Below are 22,961 nucleotides of genomic sequence, written 5' to 3' on the forward strand. Positions count from 1 at the left end.
GGGATGAATAAACGGTACACGAGTTGAAAATGGAAACGGAGGAGTCGGGAGCAGAAGGACGATCAGGAGAACTGGAGGAGAATTCTGTGTAGGATTTACAACAAGAAATAGTGGAATGGAAAGCCGGGACATAGTTACAAGAGGAGCTCGGCCAATCCTGGTTGCGAGGACCTAAAGATCAGAGGAGTGGTGTATGAGATGGTGAGGGGAGGCAAGGTGCTAAGGAACCGTAGGAGGAGGAGTCAGAGTAGCTGGCCACCCTCCCCCCATACCGCACTGTCAGAGTCCACGTGCAGGACTTTGCGATCTACCATGGCGAATAAAAGTGGTTGGGTTTGGATATTAAGAAGCACAGCTCTGCACTAGCCCCCCCATTCCGCTGCACAGCAGCTCGGGGGGTAAATCCGCTCCTACACTAATATACTGGGTGAAAGCTTGAGGGGTTTCCTCAGCAGGATCTCATGCAAAGACGCACTGTTTCTGTTCTTGCATAGGTTACACTGAAATAGTCGCCTCTGTGGTGGTCTGTCTGCTCGCTGTCCTTCATGCAGAGGACAAGAGGAGACAGCAGCAGATAATGGAACACAATTGAATTCAGTAACCTGTCTGTTTCCAGGGAGCCATAGCATCCATGATGGACTGCAAAGATAAGCCCACTTTTCAGAAGTTATTATCTGCTGCGGGCAATTAACTGAGTTATAGAAGGCATTACGGTGGGCAATGGCCCTTTCCAGTCTGCGTGGCCAATGCCATCAGAGTGCCGCTGCCTGGACTGAAAAGGTCATTCAGGACAGGCAGGCGCTGCAGTGTTATTTGGTGTCACAATGACCCAATAATCCTGAATCTCATGCATGTGCGATGCAGAAATTGTCTCATAGAAAAATAGGAACAGACTCCAAACACTGCCTTGTTTGCTAGATGCATTTCTAAAAGAATGTGGCATCATTAAGTTAAAAGAAGTCAACTTTTCTAAGCTGTGTCGATATCTGACCCCCGAAAATGGGACCCTTAGGGGACTGCAGCAAATGGAGTGTGCAGCCGTCCCTCTGGACTGCCTTCCCAGAATGATCATATATTGATTAGGTGCACAGTGTAAAAGATATGCCCATTAATCAAGCCTGCCCTTGCTTTGGATGGTCCGGTGCAATTCCCCAGCGTTACACATCTCAAGATGCATGTTACTGGAGTCCATTCGCAGTTGCAGCCTATCATGGTGTCGCGTGCTGATGCGCGTGTGCGCTGTAATTTCTAAGAACACTTCCACAGAGCAACTGATGATGCATATATATGCTCAACATTTGCGGGGTGCGTACAGCACACAGAGTGAATCAATGATTTGTTATTTATATAACACTTTCGCCAAAGCGCCGTATATAGAACATGTTCATGAAATTATCACCCAACTGAAGTCGGTACTCATTTATCGATCTTGGAAGGATGAAAGGCTGAGTTTGCCGTGCCGGGATTTGAACCTGTGACCCGAGAATCACTCACGGAGCACAGCAGCGAGTGCTCAATTCCATGAGCTATTCTACCACTTTAAGATACTTTGTGTACACCCCACAAATGATACAGAGGCTCGGGGCGTCTCCATGCGCTACGTTTGGTTGTTCACTCGGTGTACACCACACAAGCTGCACCACAGTACGTCCCGCTGCTGTCCCACTTGCATTTCTATCCGTCAGAAATGAATTTTGTCCGCCATGATTTTATTTGGGCCTGCCTAGTGGGTCGGATGTGATCATGTGACTAGTCAAGCTTTCAGAAAGCTCTTGTAGGTTAGGTGATCATCATCGGAGCACAGAGGTGTAGGCATTGAGTTTCACAGGAGGTAGGTGAAAAAGAAGGCGGATCTGCTATGATGTTTCTGGATGATGCTTGCTACTGCTCCTAAAACTGTGTTGCTGAGGTGGAGTGGTCCGGTTGGCGTGGAGTTGGTGAACTTCCTCTTTGCGTACTCTGGCCGCTGCCAGGCCAGGCGTGGTGGATGACGGTAGGGAATTGCTCCGGTGCAGATGAGAGCTCCAGTGCAGATGAGGGATTGGTTAATAATCTTTGAAAGAGCCTTAAAAGGTAAGTATGATGCAATTCAGAAAACCGTGTAGGAGATTTTATTTTCTTTAATAACATACGTATGACCTCTATAAAGGGTCGTATATGCATATACAAATTATCCATCAAAGTACTACAATAAAATAAAACAATAAAATACAGTGAATATATATAATGTCAGTTCACTACCATATATACAAATCTTCAATTATCTTAAAAATCACATTGTTAAATTTTCCAATGTAATATATTAAGTTAAAATCATCTCCTTGAAGAAAATTGTACCACTATGTTTGAATGCAATAGCTTCTTGCCTCACTGTTATATTTACAGAGGTGTTGTTACCTCAACTTCTCACACTCCATTAGAATATGTTTTATGGTTTCTAACTTCAGCTAACCACACATACAACAGTGCCTATTTTGCCTTGGGATACCAATCAGTGCTTCCAAAATGTCCATTGTCGGGATCATGTTAAATTTAATGGCCATGTATCTTCGTATTATGAAGCTCTGTGATAGGCTCTTAAATATGCCGGCATCTCACTTCTTCTTAGAAAGCTTTCTATAAATTGACTATTGAACTTGCTTGCTAAATTGACTATATTTTGCTCTTTCTCCTGTAACCGCAGTGCATTTTTCACAGCGGTTTTATAATTGCAATTAGAATTTTTTATCTCATAGTCCATGCTTTTGTTACAAACTTCAATACTTCTTGAACAGCCAGCTCTGGTTCGCGAGTCTAGGAGACCATTGGCTTGCCATAGTTGATACAATAGTGTATCTTGCGCAATTAACAACGTTTTGTCCGTAACACAAGTCTCCTTTGCGAGAACACAGTTTTGCATCCAACAATGTTACAGGAGAATTACAAGGCGAACTTCAAATACGATTGGGCACCATAAATAAATAGAGGGTCATTTTACAATGGGCGAAGAGGTAAGTGACCCTGTAAAGGTGAGGCGTGATGCTTTTATGCCTTCACTTACCACTCCAGTCCTTTTTTAATTGCTTTCAAGCTAGAGAAGGGTCACAAAGTGAAGTTAACATCTCCAACATGCTTTCCTTCTCCGTCTTAAAAATAAAATGATTTCATACCTATATGAGAGTTTCGTGCAGGCGCAAAACAAATGGATTCCTATGGAATCTCCTCCATTTAGTGCCTGCAAAAAACAGGCTGATTTCCTATGGATTCCATAGGAATCCATTTGTAAATGCCATGTGCAAAGAGTAATTTGCAGGTGGAATTTACATTTTGAATTTCTTTTTAAAAACGCGAAGAGTAAAGATGATTTTGCAAGGTTTTTACTCCGCTACGTAAATGTTAAACATGTTGTGTGCAGAGGACCCAACAGCATATCAGTGCTAAAGCTGGCAGCCCCCTGCACCCCACAGACATTTCTTGTAAAACTACCCCCACAGTGTCATAAACGACAAAGAAGGAATCTGCTTCTTTGAAAGTGCGACAAAAGACCTTAAGGAAGTCACTTTTAGAAACCACACACAAACATGATTGCTCCCCCATGTGTAGCTTATTTGCCTGCCATATCTCATACACTAGATCCCAGTGTATTTAAAGGGTGCTGTCACACTCTGCCATAAAGTAGTACTGAATCACCTTAGGACAGGAACTTGTCTTCCAATGTATAGTTTTGGCAAAGCCCAAAGCCCTATAAAAAACCTTTAGGGTTTGATCAGAACTAGCTGATCCCCCAGCATGACTCCTGGCACTGTAATATAGATGATTGGCTCTCAAACCCTATGCTCATCAGTGCCCAGAAAGAGTGCATTTCTGATGCCAAGCATGGCAGAACACGGATATGATCATGGATACAGCTTGAGCAGGGTTCTATTTTGAAAGAGTGGGTTACGATTGTCAGGGTTGACTTTGCCGAGCTTCCTGTCATACCCTCTAAGCACTAACATGCATGATATGATATGATAGGTTATTTATTTCGTGCTTAATACCCAGAGATTTCTAAGCGCGACCCGGGGATTGAACCTGTGTTGCTCCGCGTCGTCTTGCTTCCAAAGATAGGACTTTGCCCCTGAGCTATCCTCCCAAGGCGTTATGGTCCCTTAGTGCCTCTTGTGCAAACTATTTAGGCATCACTATGCCCCTGTGCATGGCAATTGACAACTATGGTTAGCTCCAGTGTGCACACTTTCTTGCCAATGGTTATTTCTTACTCCACTCCATGATCTTTACAGCAAGTCCCAGAAGGCAGCAGATTTGTTCTCTATGTTGTTCTATCGCTCCGAGCATGAATATTGTTTTTTTAGTGCCGTGGTTGGTCAGAATCAGGAGACCAACAAGAGGGCATGCTATCTGATCTCTTATTTTCTTTCTTCAAGTTAAAAAGACCTAGTCTGTCCTTAGGCCTAAGACTCTAAGCCTCACTCTAAAAAGAAATAAGTAAAAACAGGTGCTCCTCAGGACATCTCGGTCCAGAATCCCATTCTAACCCAGTATCTCTCACTACCTCTGAAAAGCAAAACACAAATACAACCAAAATATACTTTGGGCCATTGCCTGAAAAAAGGGTCGGCGTCTGGTTTCAGACCCCCACCCTTGTGTCTCTTTACTATAGGCCTCTTGCCTTTGTGCACAGTCCCAAACATGCAGTTGGGTTCCTTGTATTCTCTTCCTCTTCTGCCCACTCCCCATCCTGGGGTTTCTTCCTTCATTCCCCACTCTGGTGCTCTGCTCTTTTTCACTCCCCACTCTTGGGTTTCTTGGTTTTCTCCCCACACCAGGGCTTGTCTGAGTCTCTCTCCTGGGTTCTTACCCTAAACCGGGGGTGGTCTCTTTTCCACTGTCCATTGTGAGGTTTCTCTATATTTCCCTACTCTGGGGCTTCTTTGACATCTACCCAATCTGGGGCTTGGCTCACTCTTGTTCCTCACTCTGGGGCTTCTTGGGTCTCTCCCCACTCCGGGGCTTGTCTTTGTCTCACGCTCTTTTCCCACTGTAGGGCTTCTTCAGTCTCTCCCTGCTCATGGGCTTGTCGTTGTCTCGCTCTCTCTCACCGCTCTGGGGCTTGTCTTTGTCTCGCTCTCTTTTCCCACTGTGGGGCTTCTTCAGTCTCTCCCTGCTCATGGGCTTGTCTTTGTCTCGCTCTCTCTCCCCGCTCTGGGGCTTCTCTGCACTCACCCCATCTTGGGGTTTCTCTGTGTTCTCCTCACCCTGGGGCTTCTCTATGTTCTCCCCACTCTGGGGTTTCTCTGTGCTCTAACCACCTTGGGGTCCTTCTTCCTCTTCCTTGCTTCAACGCCCACAACCCAGGTCCCGCCGGCCACATGTACATTCTTCTGGCGTGTGGTGCTCCTCCGGAGGGGCGTCAGGTCTGTCTGACGCAGAGCCGCTTATCGACACATCAACTGAGTTCTGCATCGAGCGCTACCGTCTCTCGCCTCCCACTTGCTTTGTTTGGGATTGTGGCTGCGGCTTCCCTTCCGGCCAGTCTCCCCGGCATTCACAGGTTCTTGTTCCCTATCGCTTCTCCGAGCCGGGCCCTTCTGGCTACACGTTCGGTCGGCGCTGCTGCCTTCCGCAGCATAGACCCCAGGTTGTGACGCCATGTCTGCTGTAGTCTCTCTCTGCCTGGCCAGACCTTCTGTATGCTTTCCGGCTTCCTTGAGTTCTACGTGCGCACGTCTACCCCACTTCTGAGTGGCTCTTGAAGTGTCACTCCTCCAGGGGGCTGGGCCATCCGCTTCTCCACTGTCTCAGAGGAGGACTGAGTATAGGAGGGGTCAGAAACCAAGCCACAAGAGGGGATTTTGGATCATTATAGATCTCAGCTCCGACATACCAAATAAAAGTCTCAGAGATTGGGGGAAGGGAGGGTGACTTGTATCCCTCTATGGGGTTTTTCGGGCCCTAAGGGGGGGTTACCTCCAGATGGATCCTGTTTTCCCTGCCCGCTAGGCGTGTTAAGCGTAGCAAGCTAACCCCCGAGTTCAAAAGGTGGTGGCTCCCCATTGGGAAGAGATGACAAACTCCTTGAATTCATCATAGTGTCCTTTGGTTTTCTCTGTACATTTTGAAACCCATACTTGGAATTGGAGCATGCAGAGTTTCTTGCTGAAATGACTTCCTCATTCGGTTCCGGGAAACTGTATGCTGTGCTTTCTTGCTACAATGGCCGTCTCATTGCACGCTAGCACTCTGAATCCCAGCATGCACTGTTTCTTGCTAATTGGAATTTCATCAGTTCTTTGTGGGCCCTCATACTCAAATACCAGTACTCTGCGTTTCTGGCTGATGGGACATTCTCTGTGGGTTCATTTAACAATAAGCATGCTATGGTCACATGCTTTTATAAACATAGTACAATTTGCCAATCATCCCTGCACCTATTTCTTCCATATGTTCTTGTTTCTTCTCTAAATACAAAAAGTAGGATAATCTGTATGTTCTAAACACGTGTAGGCCGTGACCCACCCCACGGGGCCCAGTTAGTGTGGCTACATGCATGCCATCTGAGGAAACATCTAGAAACAAAGATGCAGACATCAGGGTAATAAAGGGTGTTATATGAAGTGTAGTGTGTGTTTTATTTCATCATGTGTCCTGTGTGTGTGTGTGTTTAGTGTTGGACTAAACCATCCAGCCCAACATGGGGCTGGATGGAATGCTAAAGGAGAAAAAAAAGGATTAGAACAATAAAGTAGAACTCCCCTGCCCCAAGAATGGGTTGGGCAGAGAAAAGAATCCAGAATCATTTAAAAAGAAAAGACAGTTGAAAAGGAAGAGAAAGGAGAGAGAAGTAGAGAATGACTTACCCGGCAGGTGTGGATCGCTTCCTTGAGCGGCCCCTACGGCTAATCCCGAATATGGTGCCGGGCATCGCATGGCGAGACTACCCAGAACAGGGATGCAAAGGGGGCCGAGCTGCTGATATCAGGGGCAACTCGGCCACCCTGGGGCCATAGCGGAAGTTGGCCCGTCAGGGGGCCAGACTGGATGGGCCCAGCTGTATTCAGGGCCCAGGAAGTGAGACGGGTTCTGCCTGGGCCCATGAAGAGAAGCCAAGCCGGGGTCACATGTGGGGTGGGACCCAGACCAGGCTGCCTGCCCATGCCCCAAAGGCCTGCCTCGTGGCCAGCGAGGCCAGCCCTTCAAAGAATTCCTCCTGGGCTATGTATGCCAGGTGCAGCTCGGGAGGTGAATAGAGGCTATCGGAAAGCTCGCTCCATCCAGGAGAGTGGATTGGTGGACATGAAGTCCTGGGTTGGCCTCGGCGGCCAACCGGGCTGAAGAAGAGGTGGAGAAGGAAGTCCGGGCTGCTCTGTTGAGCGGCCCTGGTGAAGAAAGCCCTGAGCCAGCCAGCAGAGCAGCCCGGGTGAAGGCAGTGGCCCACCTCCTGCATCTCTTAACGCATTGCAGACGGGGTGGCCCAGAAGCCCCATGGAGGCCGCAGAGCGCAAAGGTGAGATCGGCATTGCCCCCATTATCATGAGGACACCGGCAAACGCAAGTTGACAGCAGGGACGCCGCCTGATATCAAAATGGTGCCACAGGTGCAGCAGTGATGTCAGGTGGGCCCCCCAGCCAACAGGGCGGACCCTGAAAATAATTACTATGCCGCGCGTGCAACAGTGATGTTGGGTGGGCTCCCCAGACAATGGGGCCCACGCCGAAATCAAGAACAATGCCGCAGCAGTGAGCATGGGCAGACCCCCACTCATGCATGGGGATGCCCAGAACCGTTTTAAGAGCGCATACATGCACAGTGAGAGACGGCGACCTTGTGTGGTGGACGGGGCCATCCTGAAGAAAGAAGAGGGCCCATGGCCAAGAAACCATCCAACCTTATCACAAGGATCCTCCCTGCCGCCAGCGTCACCATCAGTACAGAGCCAGAAGGACAGACCTCAAGGTACTGTGTAGGGGTGACCTGACTGCAGCAGTCACCCCATTGTGACTAAGGCCCTTATTCACAGAGCGTTTTCCAATGGGCTTTTGCCATTAACATTAAAGATTAAGGGAGGATTGGACGTATATGTAGAGATGGCCATTAATTTAAAATGGGGGTAGAGGGGAGATACTCTGGCATGAGGTAGCGGGGTAGGGTGGCGGCCTGCCTGAGGCCTCCTTGCAAGATGGGAAAACCCATCTTCTGGCCTCACACTGCATGTGGGTGGTACCTTAGGTAGGTGAGGGGTCTGTTGTGTCAGGCTCACCCTAAGGGTCCCTGCGAACCCTCCAAGGAAGGGTGAGATGACTTGACAGGTGCCCATCTAGTTGGAGCTCACGCCAGAGGAATCCTAGGGAAACAAAAGGGAATAAAAGGTAGAAGAGTTATTAAGTAAAGAGGGGTCACCGTTGGGATCCCTATGAAATTCACGCTGGTGTCTGTGTACCTTAGTGATCAAAGAGCTGTAGCGGTTGCAGTGCCCCTCCCTACCCAGTGGGCTGGGGGTTTTGGTATCCATGGGAACTGTCCCTGCCCCGTGGAAAGGGAGTGTACATCCTTGCACTGACCAGGACCAGGAAACAGGCGCTACACAAACATTCCTCAACTAGTGTACCGGCCTGTGTATACTGGCCAAAGTGCAGGTTTTCATTCACACTGTAGGACCACTATGTTTACTAAGGCTACAGCTCCCTCTAGCAGTGAGCTGCTACAGCCGCCAGGATACCGGCAAAGGCTGTTACCGTTACCGGCACTCGGTCTGGATTACGAGTGTCAGCGGTGCGGTGTAAATCCCCATTCATTGGGCTCCATGAGGGGATTTGCATCTGCCATCACTATAGCCACCGGTGGTGGTAATAAGGGCTTTTATTTCCGGTAGGGAGCCTGAGCTACTGGTGCTCCACCGGCAAACCCGTAGTCGGGCGGTGCAGTAAAGTGCTGGTATGTGCGGATACTTTTTTACCAGACCGCCCGACTCGGAATGAGCCCCAAGGTCTTTTCATTCCCAAACATATCTGGGATGCAGGCCTCTCTCTCTCCAACACAAAACGAGAGCAGCAGTATTCCCGCCATGAGCAGCCAAACTCTGTGACCTAGGAATGACCATACTCGCATAGGATTCAGATTTCAAATGCAGTGAAGTCTGACCAAACATATGACAACGTTTTTATTTCAAGCTGTTCCAGGTTACAGGAAAACTACTGAAAAAACTGCGATAATGTCATATGACTAAATATTTTTTACTAACATGTTCCGGGCCCTTGCATCACTAGTTAGGACTAAATCCTAAATCCTAAAACTATACTGCTGGTAATTGTTGTCTAGAATAGGACTGTAAATGTATTGGTACTGTGTTATACTGCTGGTAATTGTTGTCTAGAATAGGACTGTAAATGTATTGGTCCTGTGTTGGACCTAGTGCTGACTGCAAAAGGCCTCATTTTAATAGAGCTGCCACATCCCCTAACACGGCGCCCAATGAAATGCTCAAAATAAACAAAATATATTTTTGCAATCTGCCATCTTTGCGCTATAAACAGATGAGCTGTATATTACTGCTCAAACATCGAAACCACAAATGTTTAGGTGATTGTATTTTGTTTTCAGTTTCTCAGATGTATTTGATTAAAATTAATATAAAAATGTTGAAGAAGTTTACAGCAAAGTCAGCTTGGGCCGGGAGGATAGCTCAGGGGCAACGCACTCGCCTTGGGAGCAAGCCAGCGCACAGGTTTTATCCCCGGTCCGCAGAAACCTTGGGTATTAAGCACGTTATAAATAACCAATTACAATTACCTGATACCTCAGACCTACCAAAAGTAACACGGAGAATGAATACAATCCCAATAGGAGTGATTGCTCAGTTATGGGCCCAGAACATGGCAGGGTCATCACTTGAAATGGGAAAGGCAGAATGACATGAATATATTTGAACACACACACTTGTGGCATGGCAGGCACTTACCACCACAATCAGGCTAGACTCTGGGACAGGGAGATCCTCAGTGTCCAAGTCTTGATTGGTCACAGCTACCAGGTTCAGCGACGGATCATAAGCCGGGAACGTTGACCGAGCCATGACTCCAGGGTGCGGGATCCTCATTTTGGAGTGAAAGCTGGGGCGGCCATATTGGTTGCTCACCTTCAGGGGCACAGTCTCCAAACTTTTCTCAATGCTCTGTGCATGATGATAGATGAATAAAGGCTTCCCACTCCTCCTCTGATGAATTGCCAAAAAGTGGTCATTGTCTCCGGAAAAGCAAACTGTTGGAGAGAAAGACATGACATTTACGTCTGAGCACAGATGAGACGTTTTCTTTTAATTGTCTGCAATTCCATTTTTAATCTGAGTTCAAATGTATGTTGATATTCCAAAGAACATAGTGTGGGTTTTGTTGTAAAACATTCAGACATCTGGGATTATGATATCTCCACAGTGATTAGATTTGCCAAGACATTACCATAGCCAAAATACTTTGATTCAGTAAAATCTACTATAATTGTCTTTTTTGATGGTACAAAATGTGCATTTTCCATTCAATAGCTGCAGTCAGAAAATCCTAAGTGTGTTGAAAGAAAATCAAGTCTATATGTTCATGATACTGCAAACCTCTAAAAGTGCCAAAGGAACGAGGAGGTCGGGAGGAGAGCTCACGGGTAACGCGTTTGCCTTGGGAGCAAGACAACGCATAGCAACACAGGTTCGAACCCCGGGCTCGCGGTTAGGATCTAGCCCCCGGTATTAAGCCTGTCATAAAAAAACTATTATAAAACATAGGATTTTCTGCCCAATACAAAAGACTAATGGAATTACCAGACTTCTGGTGCAGACGTATAGGTAGAAAGACACATGGGCCCTCATTACGACCCTGGCGGAGGACCATGGTGCAATTTGCACCATGGTCCATGGCGCAGAGCTGCCAACTCCGCCATGGGGGTTGGCGGACTTACCGCCCCATTCCGACCTTGGCGGGGCGGTAAGTCCCCAATCCCCATTTACCCTTCCCCATTCCCATTTTTGCCCCATAGGGTATAATGGGAGTGGGGAAGGCGTTAATTACGCCACCGTAAATTACGGTGGCGTAATTAACAACAGGTCCCGTAGCGCCATGGATTTTTCCGCCCGGAAAAACCAGGCGAAAAAACCACCATGGTGCTACGGGAACTCGTAGTATGGCGGAAAGGTACGCCATGCATTACGCTGGCGTAAAACCCTTTCCGCCAGGGTCGTAATGAGGGCCATGGTATTTTAAGCAGTAAATGTATATAAAGAGAAAAACTGAATTTTCACTAAACCATAGCCTTTGCCCTTGCATGATGGAAGTGTAACATGCAAAAAATATGTTATGCCTGTAGTACAAGGAAAATTTCAATTTATGAAAAAGGAATGCATAGTGTGAGATATCAGAAGTAAGGCTCGGACACAAGGGTATAGACTTTTATAGATCAATGAAGATTGGGATAAAGGCCTCTCTAACCCTATATCTAAAAGGGGTTTGCTTACCTCAAAGAAACTAGTGAAACATTTTAGGATGCCCAAAAGAATAAAGTCTTTCCCAGTCACTTCCCCAACGCCTATCTCTGTCCGTCCCACTATAAAGTAACAAAATGGTGCAAGGGTGATCTTGCACAAAAGAAAACAGTGTTCATCAAGGCAACATAAATGTTCTCAGTCGGCCTTCCAAAGTATTCAAAACTAAAGTCAAGGAAATAATGTTCCAATACTAGGGTGTTGCTTCTTCCCAAAAGACTTCAAAAGGATAAATGCCTTTCCAGTCTCTTCACATACAAAACGCAATGGATTCCTCAGAAGTACAACACGTTCCTCAGTCGCAGGGTATTAAACCACTTTTGTTCCAACCTTCAGACATGAGTGGTCTTGGTAACTCTCCTGCCAAGACCCAGTTATCTCATATAATGTCTTTGTTTTTTGTGTAGGGGTCTAGCCCCTGTTATATTTTTATTAGGGTCCCAGTCCCTTTTATCTTTGGTCTCTTCTTTGGGTGCGGGTCCCAGAGTCGCAATGGGACCGTTGTTTCATTTGGCTTTCTCTCCTGCCAAACGTAGTGTTCCTTGTTTCCAATCTTGCTTTCACGCAGAGTCTCTGACTTCCTTATACTTTCTACTTTTTATGGGTGCGCGTCACAAACTCACAATTGTTGTCTCTAATTACCTGGTTCACTCTCCTACCAAGATAAGCTTTCACTTGTCATGTTGTCACTTGTCCACAGGAGAAGCACTTCTGTTCTAGGGTAGGAGATGGGGGTATTATGGATGGCATATTTCCACAGCCTATCACTATAGCATCCAAATCTGGTCCACTAGGCTTAGGTCTATTGGGAATCTCCGAACCCTGTGAATCACTGAGGGGTGTCCCTGTAGGAGATGGTTCACGCTCCTCCTGTTCTAAAGAGGGCAGTATTCTAGAGGGAATCCAAATTATTCCCACAAGGGATCTGGTTCATCTCTTGTAGGAGATGAGACTCTAGAGGATGGTATCTCCACATCTTCTCCTCCTACTTCGAGGTTGTTGGTATCTCGTACACTATCGCTGAGTTCTTCATGGGTCCACCAATCTCTAGAATTATGCATGGGTTTTAATAGGATAGATGGTTCTCCTTTCTCCTTTGGTTTGTTTGGTTTACTCTTGTTCCCAACATAGTATTCCTTGTTTTCAATCTTGCTTTAACACAGAGCCTCTGACTCCCTTATACTTTATACTTTATATGGGTGCAGGTCCCAGACTCGCAAATGTTGTCTGTAGTAGCCTGGTTCGCTCTCCTGCCAAGATATGTTTTTCCTTGTCATGTATTCACTTGTCATGCACTTATTAATGACTGGAGTATTTGAACCATTGCTTCTCTGGATTCCTTTTAGTCCACGATACTTTCTGACCCTCATTCGGGCCTTTCTGTACTTCACCCAGCTTCCCTAGACCTCCTACCTCCTACCAATCCCCACCAGCCTGCATACCTTTGTTTTTGGTTAGCGGCTTCTGGGCAGCGAGATTCCATCGAAGCTCCAGTAGCTGTTGGACTTGCTCTTGGTTCGGTTGTTCATCTGCAGTGTCCTGCGTCCTTCCCGCAGTCCGCTCTTGCCTCTGCCTTGCTGTGGACAGGGTAAGACATCACTGCATCTAGTCAGTGGGAGCTTCAGAGTAGCCAGCTCCCTGGCTACAGTCATTCTCTCTCCTTCCCCAGGAATCAACGTCTTGTATGTGTGTCGGTTTTGTGTCTCTGTGCACTGCTTTCCAGCTGACAGCGTTGTTTCCCCTGTCACTGATACCCAGAGGGATTCTCCTCTGGCTCTCAGCTGTGCTACATTTAAACTCCCGGGTTCAGAAAATGTGTTATTCTGAGCCAGTCACATTTGTTAAAGGACTAGGCTTCTTACTTTGGTTTACCTGAGGGATCTTCATCCTTACAGTCCTTGGTCTCACATCTCGGTGCACTAATTTCCAGCTAACTGCGTTGCATCCCCGGTCACCGCCACCCAGAGCGATTCTTCTCTGGCTCTCAGCTGTGGTATATTTAAACCCCCACATTGGGAAAATATATTTTTCTGGGCCAATCAAATTTTTTAAAGAACTAGACTGCTCACTTCGGTTTACCTGAGTGATCTTCATCCTCGCAGTCCTCTTCCTCGTCTCAGTACATGGTTTCAGATGTAACAAGTCAATCTCAATGCTGGTCACAATATCCTAACGTATTATTAACACCATGGTATGTCAATGGAGCTCAAATGGTTACCCTTTATCAGACATCATAGATGTTCCTTACATCACTTCTGACATGCCTCAAATGATCAACTATTTAAACTGCTCTCTGGATTGTATCCTTGTTGCAATTGGATCACCTCATCACCCTAAAATAAGTGACATATGTCCTTCTATAACCCACTTAACATGCTTCCTTTTCCGGGTTCCTGTTTCTCTGCCAAACCCTGGAGTCCAAGCCAATGTGCTTAGACTGATTGTCATTGAAGCAATTTTAGACATTCAGCTCTTATCCTGTATTTAATTGACAGATTTGTTGATTTATCAGATGATCTTGGAAGTACCACTTTTGCGGGAAACCTCAAATACTCCAATCAACTCTGTCCAAAAGGATCCAAAGGCGCTGTGTTCCATTGAGACTCAATGTCTAGGCCATCACCATGAATCCCATACTCAGCTCAGATTTCTTCCAGTTTCAACACTTTATGCTATTTTTATGTTTTGATCTTTAGAATATGTAAGTATATTGGAATCAACAGTATGTCGACATGAAAGCTTTACACCTAGTGTGGTTTAATAACCATCTCTCAAAATTCCCTAGTTGTGTTAGAGCTATTAAAATATTTGGTTATTTTTTTGTATGCTCCTGTCTGAAGAAGCATATTACACCATTCTTCCCCTGAAATGTTGTTAGAACTAACAACTTTTAATGTTGCAATGTTAATGTTGTATATATATATATATTGTTAGTTACTATTAATGTTATATATTCTTCCAATTTCACAGCCAAAAATCTCCTTCCATCTATTTTGTATGCTTCTTTCTTACTTGGATTGTTCTCCATTTTGTGAACTGCCTTCAGTCCCTAAAACAGAAAGTGACATCAAAAGAGGAAAGATAATGCAATCTTTAGCTCCATCATAGCAGTAAAGATGCAAAGGACGCAAGGGTTAATTACCTTTGGGGAGTGATAGCCTTGTGAAGTGGCTCCTTGTTGTCACCCTCAGAGATAAAGTACCCCGCGTATGGTCATAGGATCATGGGCACCTTCCACCACACCTCGCTCGCCGCTCAGCACACTGGTTTCCAGCACGCCAGCACCTCTGAGCCTCTGCTCCAGCAGTCATCTTTGACACATGCGTATCAAGAACGCACAGTATCTACACAGGATGTGAATATATTGGCCCAAGAGCTTTGCACAAGCATCAAGGGATGGGGAAGCTCAGTAACATTCCTTCTTCTGCCGTCACCCACTACCAGGGATCCATGGCAGAGACAAGCCCCCAGTCAGGTGGCTTGCAGTCACTTATTTCTTTTGACCTGTGCTCTCTGGATCAATTTTTCTTACTTTTTCACATTATTTAGGAGTTGAGAAAGTGCTGCAGGTGGGGAATCTTCTGTACGCTACAGATATCCTCTGTCCATATCAAGTTCCATACCCCTGCTCTCCATTGGGCATGTCCATGGCCGACATCATTCTCCGAGACCTAGGAAATCGGACATGGAGGCTGCTTCTCTGCTCCGTTCCCCCCTCCTCCCCACCCCCCCACAGAAATCCCATGATACATTGGTCTGGTGGTCAGAGTAGTATTTATCACAGAGACGATGCCATGGTAGCACCTGATTGACTGTCTGAGCCTTACGGCTTGCTGACTGAAACCCACACCATGCCAAAAATCCTACACAGTATGTCTATTTCCCCACTGAATTTCCCCTGATTGTGGAGTGAAAGTCTCCAATTGGAGGTGTTTGCTGGTCAGTTTGTTTGGTTGGGTGATGAAGTAATTGACGAGGAGCAAAGTGACAGGGTAAGAGGCTGGAATGCCATTACAAGGTTGTTGATGCTTTAGTGTATTGAAATGTACTGGATGCAGGATTCCAAATTAGCAGTAGTTCTAGGTTTCCTACATGTAGGCCAGGCTCCTAGGTGTGCCGCTGCAGCTGCCACTGCAGGATCCAGTTGTTGAGACCTAAAGCATTAGGACGCAGCACCTCACGCCTTCCTTGGGTGCGTGCTTCTCAGGGCAAAGTGCAGGGCCTAGGTCAGGGAAGGGGCCAGAATTCCTGCTTCTTTTTCCCCAAGGTCTACCATGCAGTCTTCCACAAGCCTCAAGCTCTTGTCACACAGTGCAAGATGACCCCCCTCCTCCTACACACATAATAGTGCTGCTGCAAAGTGAGGGCCTATTATTGCTGACCACACGCCTTGCTCACTCTAGCTTATGGGTCAGCAAGTTGTGTCTCTCCAGATGTTCTCGCCCAAGACTCCCATGAACCCTCACCACTGACTATGCTGCGTAAAGATAATGATTAGTTGCACAGAGAGCATAGTGACATACAATTACCCCCCAACTGAAGTTGGTACTCGTGTTTGGACCTTGGAAGGATGAAAGGCTGAGTTGTCCTTGCTGGGATTAAACGTGCAACCTGCAGATCAGACACCGAGCTCAATAGCAAGCACTCAGCCCGCTGAGCTATCTTACCTCCTGGGGCTGAGACACAGCATTTCAGAAACAGAATAGTAATTGTCGGACGATGCACTATTTTGCAAGCAATGAGATATTCTATAGTCGCCTCTTTAGGTGAGTGATTGTTCTTCACGCAGTCCTCACTCTGTCAGTAATGTGTGATGTGGTGGACTATCAGAAAATCAGGTCATGATTAAGCTGATCACCAGCACCTGGCTCACAACGCTGGATTTGAATCCATCTTTTATATTAGAGAAAATAGATCGTTTTTTTTTATTTATTTGTATATCATCTTAAAAGATTATTCCAAAAGAAGAAAAGCACTAAAAAGTTGAGTGAAAGTTCCAGATTTCTCATTTCTCACTAAGTGATAGTTCCATCTTCAGATCTGAGGGGTAGGCGCATGTTTATCAACCACAGATTGCCTGGTAAGTCAATGTGATGCAGTATTCTATCAGTAGCTAACAGCCACTTCGTTTTGTCACCGCCAATTAATTTCGCCCAGCATGTTGGTTCATCCGTTCGAGCAAAGATCGACAAAGTCGGCCACAGATATCGAGCTCTGATCTGCTGGTTACCAGGGCAGTGAAGCAAAAGATGACAAATGGTTTCTTTTTCGTTAGGAGTATTACAAAACCGACAGCTGTTAGTGTTTGAAAGTCCTCTAACTGCCAAGATTTCATTTGTCGGGAGCAAGTTTAGGCGAGCTCTTAATAAAAAGTCTCTTCCTTGACGGCTCCGAAATGTTTTGATATATGGCTGTAGTTCATTTTGTTTTTTTGTATTTGTTGGCAGGTGGGTAGTCAGTTTGTTACTTGCTGCTGCCTCTAGTGTCTCTATCCAATCTAACTGTTTCGGTTTGTTTTGGATTCTTACCACGTTGTTTAGGAGCCTGTCTTCATCACATTCAATGGACTCGAGGGATTTGATGTTATTAGTTTTCCATAGGCAAAGTGACTTACTGTTGGAGTTTTCCAGTTCTTGATTTATTAAGTTGTAGACTGAAGGGACTCCTGCCATCCGGCACTTTCTGTAGAGCATAAGTGTCGCGTATCTTACTGATCCCTGAAGTGAGAATAGGCTGAACTTGCGATGGATTGAAGCAACCGGCGTTTAATTCGGCAATGACCTTCCTCCAAAATGAAGCTTCGAGTTTTGGCCAGATGTTCGATGGGATGTTTGGGCATGCTTCTGTCCCGTAGGTTAATGATGAAACCACATTTCTTTTATAGAATTCGAGGACAGGAACTGCAGAGTATCGACCGTACTTTCGATCTATCGCCTTACCTTGCGTTGCTAGTTGTTTTACTTTTGCCTTGAGTGTTTCTTGCATTGCTGTATCAGTTCTTGAGCTATCTAGCATGACACCCAGGTATTTGAAGTTTTGAACTTTTTCGATGGTCGATCCATTCAAGGCTAGGTGCATTTTTTCTTTTTTCCTCTTCGATTCTTCAAGGATCATAAACTTCGTATAGAAAGTTTATGTTAGATCAACTGCATGACCATCATCTTCAGCGAAATGGACTGAGGAGGTGGGACTCATCCATAGAGGATCAGTGGGTCGTCCAACCATTGTCCTGCAGAATAAGCCATTTAGAGGGGTTATGTACATACATGACTCTGCATTAACTGAGTCAATCATTTAGATCAAATTGTCATTAGTGAATAATCCCTACAGAACATTATTCAGCATAAACTGAATTTTCAGAACTTTCTTTGGAAAACTGGAGTCAGGGGCAGTTGCCTCTCATCAGTTCCTGTTGATAGGAATGATCACAATAGGTCTGTCTGGACCTAATGATCCATACAGGTGCACTAACTCCCATCATATTCCTCCAACCTAGTGTGCACCTTAGAAGGTTCTGTTGTGCATGCCACTGGGACCAATAATGGAGTCACAAATCGATTAGCGATCCAAAATAGGTCTCCTAGCGCCTTGATGGCCATTCTCAGTATGTACACAAAGGCAATTGCATAGGATGATGCAGTAGTCAAAGTAATCCAAGAAAGCCAGCCTGTGCAGAAGAACATTACATGTATCCATCCACTCATGTACATCTCTGGTTTAGTTAAAATGTCCTCACTGTTTTCCCGTACACTAAATAATGTAGCACGAGGACTGTCTGCTGCGACGGGGACCAACACACGCAATAGCCTCCTATTCCATACCAGAGCAGAAGCAGGTATAAGATACGTACATTTGCTGCAGTGCCAGCAGAGGCGGTGATGGGGGAGGTGTGGGGGGGCTGAGGGGGCTATATAGCACCAGGTCTTTTGGTTGTACACCCAGATAGAAGCCGAGGGGCTACAATGAAAAGGCGGGCTAGCCCTGAACCCTGACATAAGTGCAGCCCCGCATCTTTTCCAGACCTGGCGACACCCCTGAGTGCCAGTAAATGTTGCCCCCGTTCCAGCCAATTTGTACTGATATTTTATCTTTGCAATGGTCCATCCATTAAAATTTCATTTTTTTACTGGTCTGTCAGTGCAAATGTAACCACTGTGTAATCATGTGGTCACCAAAAATCTACGTTGAGCCTGCATGCAACTCCTGCAGCAGAACGGCAGCTTCCGCGCAGGCGCGGATTTTGTCATGTTGGTACCAACGTATGCAATGAAAGCATACGTTAGGATTATGCAATGAGGTAATGAATGGAGAAAAAAACGGTATCCTGTATAAGCCCCTGAGCCAAATCCCCCAGTGGGTCTGTCACACCTACTGGTAAAAGGCACTGTGTAAGGTACGGCAAACGGAATAGGCAAAGGAAGGGAAGCTGATCCGCTGAGTGTGTGTTATCCTCTTATTAGTAAAGAAGACTAGATTATTGTGTTTAAATACTGAAATGAGTGGAAGGATGACAGCTCAGCTTGAGAATGGCACATTCCTCATGCTGAATGGGACGAGTCCAAGTCAGGGCTTACACCTCCAGCACTGCTGCAAATGGATTCCGAGGGCCAGCCCAGAGGAGTTTCTGAGGAGACATTGGCAGTTGACAGTTGATGAGGCCGTGACTGACTGACATGGAGAGTGAGGCTTTGGGAAGCCATCTCAGGCCTACGCCCCTGTCACAGACCTCCAAAATGAGGTCCCAGCAGTCATACAGTTAGCCCCCTGGAGGTCGTCGCTCATGCTGACTTTCCAGTACCCATACTGGATGTCCAGAGCATTCACCCCAGTGCAGCACTGGTTATCCTGCTGTTGAGTCATCACTGAAGCTGTGTGGGCAAAGGGCAGCAGACCAAAGACTTTATCCGTACTGGCAGCAGAGCGGCAGAGGTGTGCCGTCATGTCCCGTAGAACCCCTTGAAGTCAAGCGATGCCCAACTGTGTGGATAGGCACTCATCACAGGGGAGCAGAGCTCCCGGGTGCCCACCTCCGGTGGTCTGGTATGCTGCGACACTTCGTGGCCCTTGGATTGAGATGCCTGTGGGCGGTAGCACCCAAGTCCAATTATATAACCCGTTACTCCAAGTAAGGTGAAACTTTATACGCCCTGAACTATTTTTTTAGGAGATTAGAAGTTGATAATATCTTCTCTAAGTGATTTATATATGGGGGTGCATGGTAATCTCTTCCTTGGTTTATATTTCACACCTGTTTACATAAGACAAATGCATTCTCAACAAATAGACGTGATCTGTTTATTCGTATTAAGAATGTTTTTGATTAATTTGCCCTGAAGATTATGCCACGGCTGATTGTGTCGAAACCAGTCGCTGTTTGGCAATGCTTTTGAATATATGATTGTTTGAAGGCTTCAAGTCAACATTTATGATAAAGTGAACTTTTCTACATTGGACTTTAATGTAAATTGGTCAATGCATATCATTTATGAGGACTCTGCTGGTGTTCTGTTTGATCAGCAATGCAGCTTTGTTTGTCTTAAATTGTGGCTTATTACAAGACATTTTATTTTTAATGTTCTGCTCACATGGTTTTTTAAGTATGGGAGATTTTCCTTTTCTGTGTTTTTCATTTTTTAATGATGCATTCCTTTTTTGAGATTTAAAATTAACAAGTATTGGATAATTCAGAGTAACTCATATTTTTCTAAAAAAAAAACATATGGGATTTATCCTGAGGGTTCATTTTCCCTATATATCGTCTATTTAAAGTGCACACTGTCCAAATGTGTGGTTGCCAGGCAAACACTGTCTAGAGATACACAAGCTGGGGGTTGTTCATGCAAAGGGACCACAGGGTAGCCACATACGCTATTGCGAAATGTTCCCGCACACGTGTAAAATTACCCGGAACCAGAGCAATGCATATAATTAGTTGTCGAAACGGTCGGGAGCGGTGCTCCTCTACTTTTTTAAAATTAAGTTTTACTGTTCCGCTACTTTTATTTTAAAAAGAAACCGTTCCGGAATTGTTTTGTTTGAAAATAAAAGTGTAGGAAGAAGTTGAAACTTGCCCTTTCAGTGTACTGCACTGAACGTTCCCTTAAACAGCAGGCGCGTGTGTTTGGGGGTTTGTATTGTGTGTGGGAGGGTGGCGTGGTGATGGGGTTTGTGGGGAGTGGTGACAGACCAGTAGAGAACATAGTTCCACTACTTCTTTTCGTACACTTCGACCACTGCATATCATTCCTCGCAAGGTGTTCCTGGCAAATCATTTGGAATTCCCCCAGGTGCCGGTAATGTGTCTCTCCTTCCTCTGACACGGAGCTAGACGTGGATACACACACTGTGGCTCAGGAATCATGCAAATATGCAGTGAACCTACACGTGCTCTGGAATGGCAAAGGAGGCGGGTATGCAAAACATGCCTGCGGAGAATATGTCCCTGTCTAAACAAATGACAAGCGATTCCATAATGTGCAAACAAATGAGATATTTCACTGCACCACTTGCAAGCGCATGTACTTTGCTTTGGTAGATCTGCCAACGTGGCAAGCAGGGGCAAGGGAACTGGGGATCTCATAATGCACGCAGCGCACCATTCTCATATTGCACAGGAAGCAAGCGATGCACGCAGCGCACCATTCTCATATTGCACAGGAAGCGAGCCAGGGGCAGGGGAACTCGAGATCTCATAATGCACGCAGCGCACAATTCTCATATTGCACAGGAAGCGAGGCAGGGGCAAGGGAACTGGGCATCTCATAATGCACGCAGCGCACGCTTCTCATATTGCACAGGAAGCGAGCCAGGGGCAAGGGAACTGGGGATCTCATAATGCACGCAGTGCACACTTCTCATATTGCACAGGAAGCGAGGCAGGGGCAAGGGAACTGGGGATCTCATAATGCACGCAGCGCACACTTCAAATATTGCACAGGAAGCGAGGCAGGGGCAAGGGAACTGGGGATCTCATAATGCACGCAACGCACACTTCTCATATTGCACAGGAAGCGAGGCAGGGGCAAGGGAACTGGGGATCTCATAATGCACGCAGCGCACACTTCTCATATTGCACAGGAAGCGAGCCAGGGGCAAGGGAACTGGGGATCTCATAAAGCACGCAGCGCACACTTCTCATATTGCACAGGAAGCGAGGCAGGGGCAAGGGAACTGGGGATCTCATAATGCACGCAGCGCACACTTCTAATATTGCACAGGAAGCGAGGCAGGGGCAAGGGAACAGGGGATCTCATAATGCACGCAGCGCACACTTCTCATATTGCACAGGAAGCGAGGCAGGGGCAAGGGAACTGGGGATCTCATGATGCACGCAGCGCACACTTCTCATATTGCACCGGAAGCGAGGCAGGGGCAAGGGAACTTGGGATCTCATAATGCACGCAGTGCACACTTCTCATATTGCACCGGAAGCGAGGCAGGGGCAGGGGAACTCGAGATCTCATAATGCATGCAGTGCACACTTCTCATATTGCAACGGAAGTGAGGCTGGGGCAAGGGAACTGGGGATCTCATAATGCACGCAGGGCACACTCCTCATATTGCACCGGAAGTGAGGCAGGGAACTGGGGATCTCATAATGCACGCAGTGCACACTTCTCACATTGTACCAGAAGCGAGGCAGGGGCAAGGGAACTGGGGATCTCATAATGCACGCAGTGCACACTTCTCATATTGCACCAGAAGTGAGGCAGGGGCAAGGGAACTGGGGATCTCATAATGCACGCAGTGCACACTTCTCATATTGCACCGGAAGCGAGGCAGAGGCAGGGGAACTCCAGATCTCATAATGCATGCAGTGCACACTTCTCATATTGCACCGGAAGTGAGGCTGGGGAAAGGGAACTGGGGATCTCATAATGCACACAGTGCACACTTCTCATATTCTACCGCAAGCCAGACAGGGGCAAGGGAACCAGGGATCTCATAATGCACGCAGTGCACACTTCTCATATTGCACCGGAAGTGAGGCAGGGAACTGGGGATCTCATAATGCACGCAGTGCACACTTCTCACATTGTACCAGAAGCGAGGCAGGGGAAAGGGAACTGGGGATCTCATAATGCACGAGGTGCACACTTCTCATATTGCACCAGAAGTGAGGCAGGGGCAAGGGAACTGGGGATCTCATGATGCACGCAGTGCACACTTCTCATATGGCCCCAGACGTGAGAAAGGGGCAGGGGAACTGGGGATCTCATAATGCACACAGTGCACACTTCTCATATTGCACCGGAAGCGATGCAGGGGCAGGGGAACTCGAGATCTCATAATGCATGCAGTGCACACTTCTCATATTGCACCGGAAGTGAGGCTGGGGCAAGGGAACTGGGGATCTCATAATGCACGCAGAGCACACTTCTCACATTGTACCGGAAGTGAGGCAGGGGCAGGGGAACTCGAGATCTCATAATGCATGCAGTGCACACTTCTCATATT

General features: G+C 46.6%; 1 protein-coding gene across 2 annotated transcripts in view; it reads right to left on the reverse strand.

Moving 5' to 3' along the window:
• The window catches only part of PTPRR (protein tyrosine phosphatase receptor type R), a 1,074,582-nt gene that overhangs the window by 976,389 nt on the left and 75,232 nt on the right, over window positions 1-22,961 (reverse strand). For both annotated transcript variants that reach the window (XM_069628248.1, XM_069628247.1), the window contains exon 2: window positions 9,939-10,237. In XM_069628248.1, coding sequence (XP_069484349.1) covers window positions 9,939-10,237 — 299 coding nt within the window. The remainder of the gene's footprint in view (window positions 1-9,938; window positions 10,238-22,961) is intronic.

This window comes from Ambystoma mexicanum, chromosome 12 (assembly GCF_040938575.1).
Source record: "Ambystoma mexicanum isolate Mex_15411 chromosome 12, UKY_AmexF1_1, whole genome shotgun sequence".
Classification (NCBI taxonomy): Eukaryota; Metazoa; Chordata; class Amphibia; order Caudata; family Ambystomatidae; genus Ambystoma; species Ambystoma mexicanum.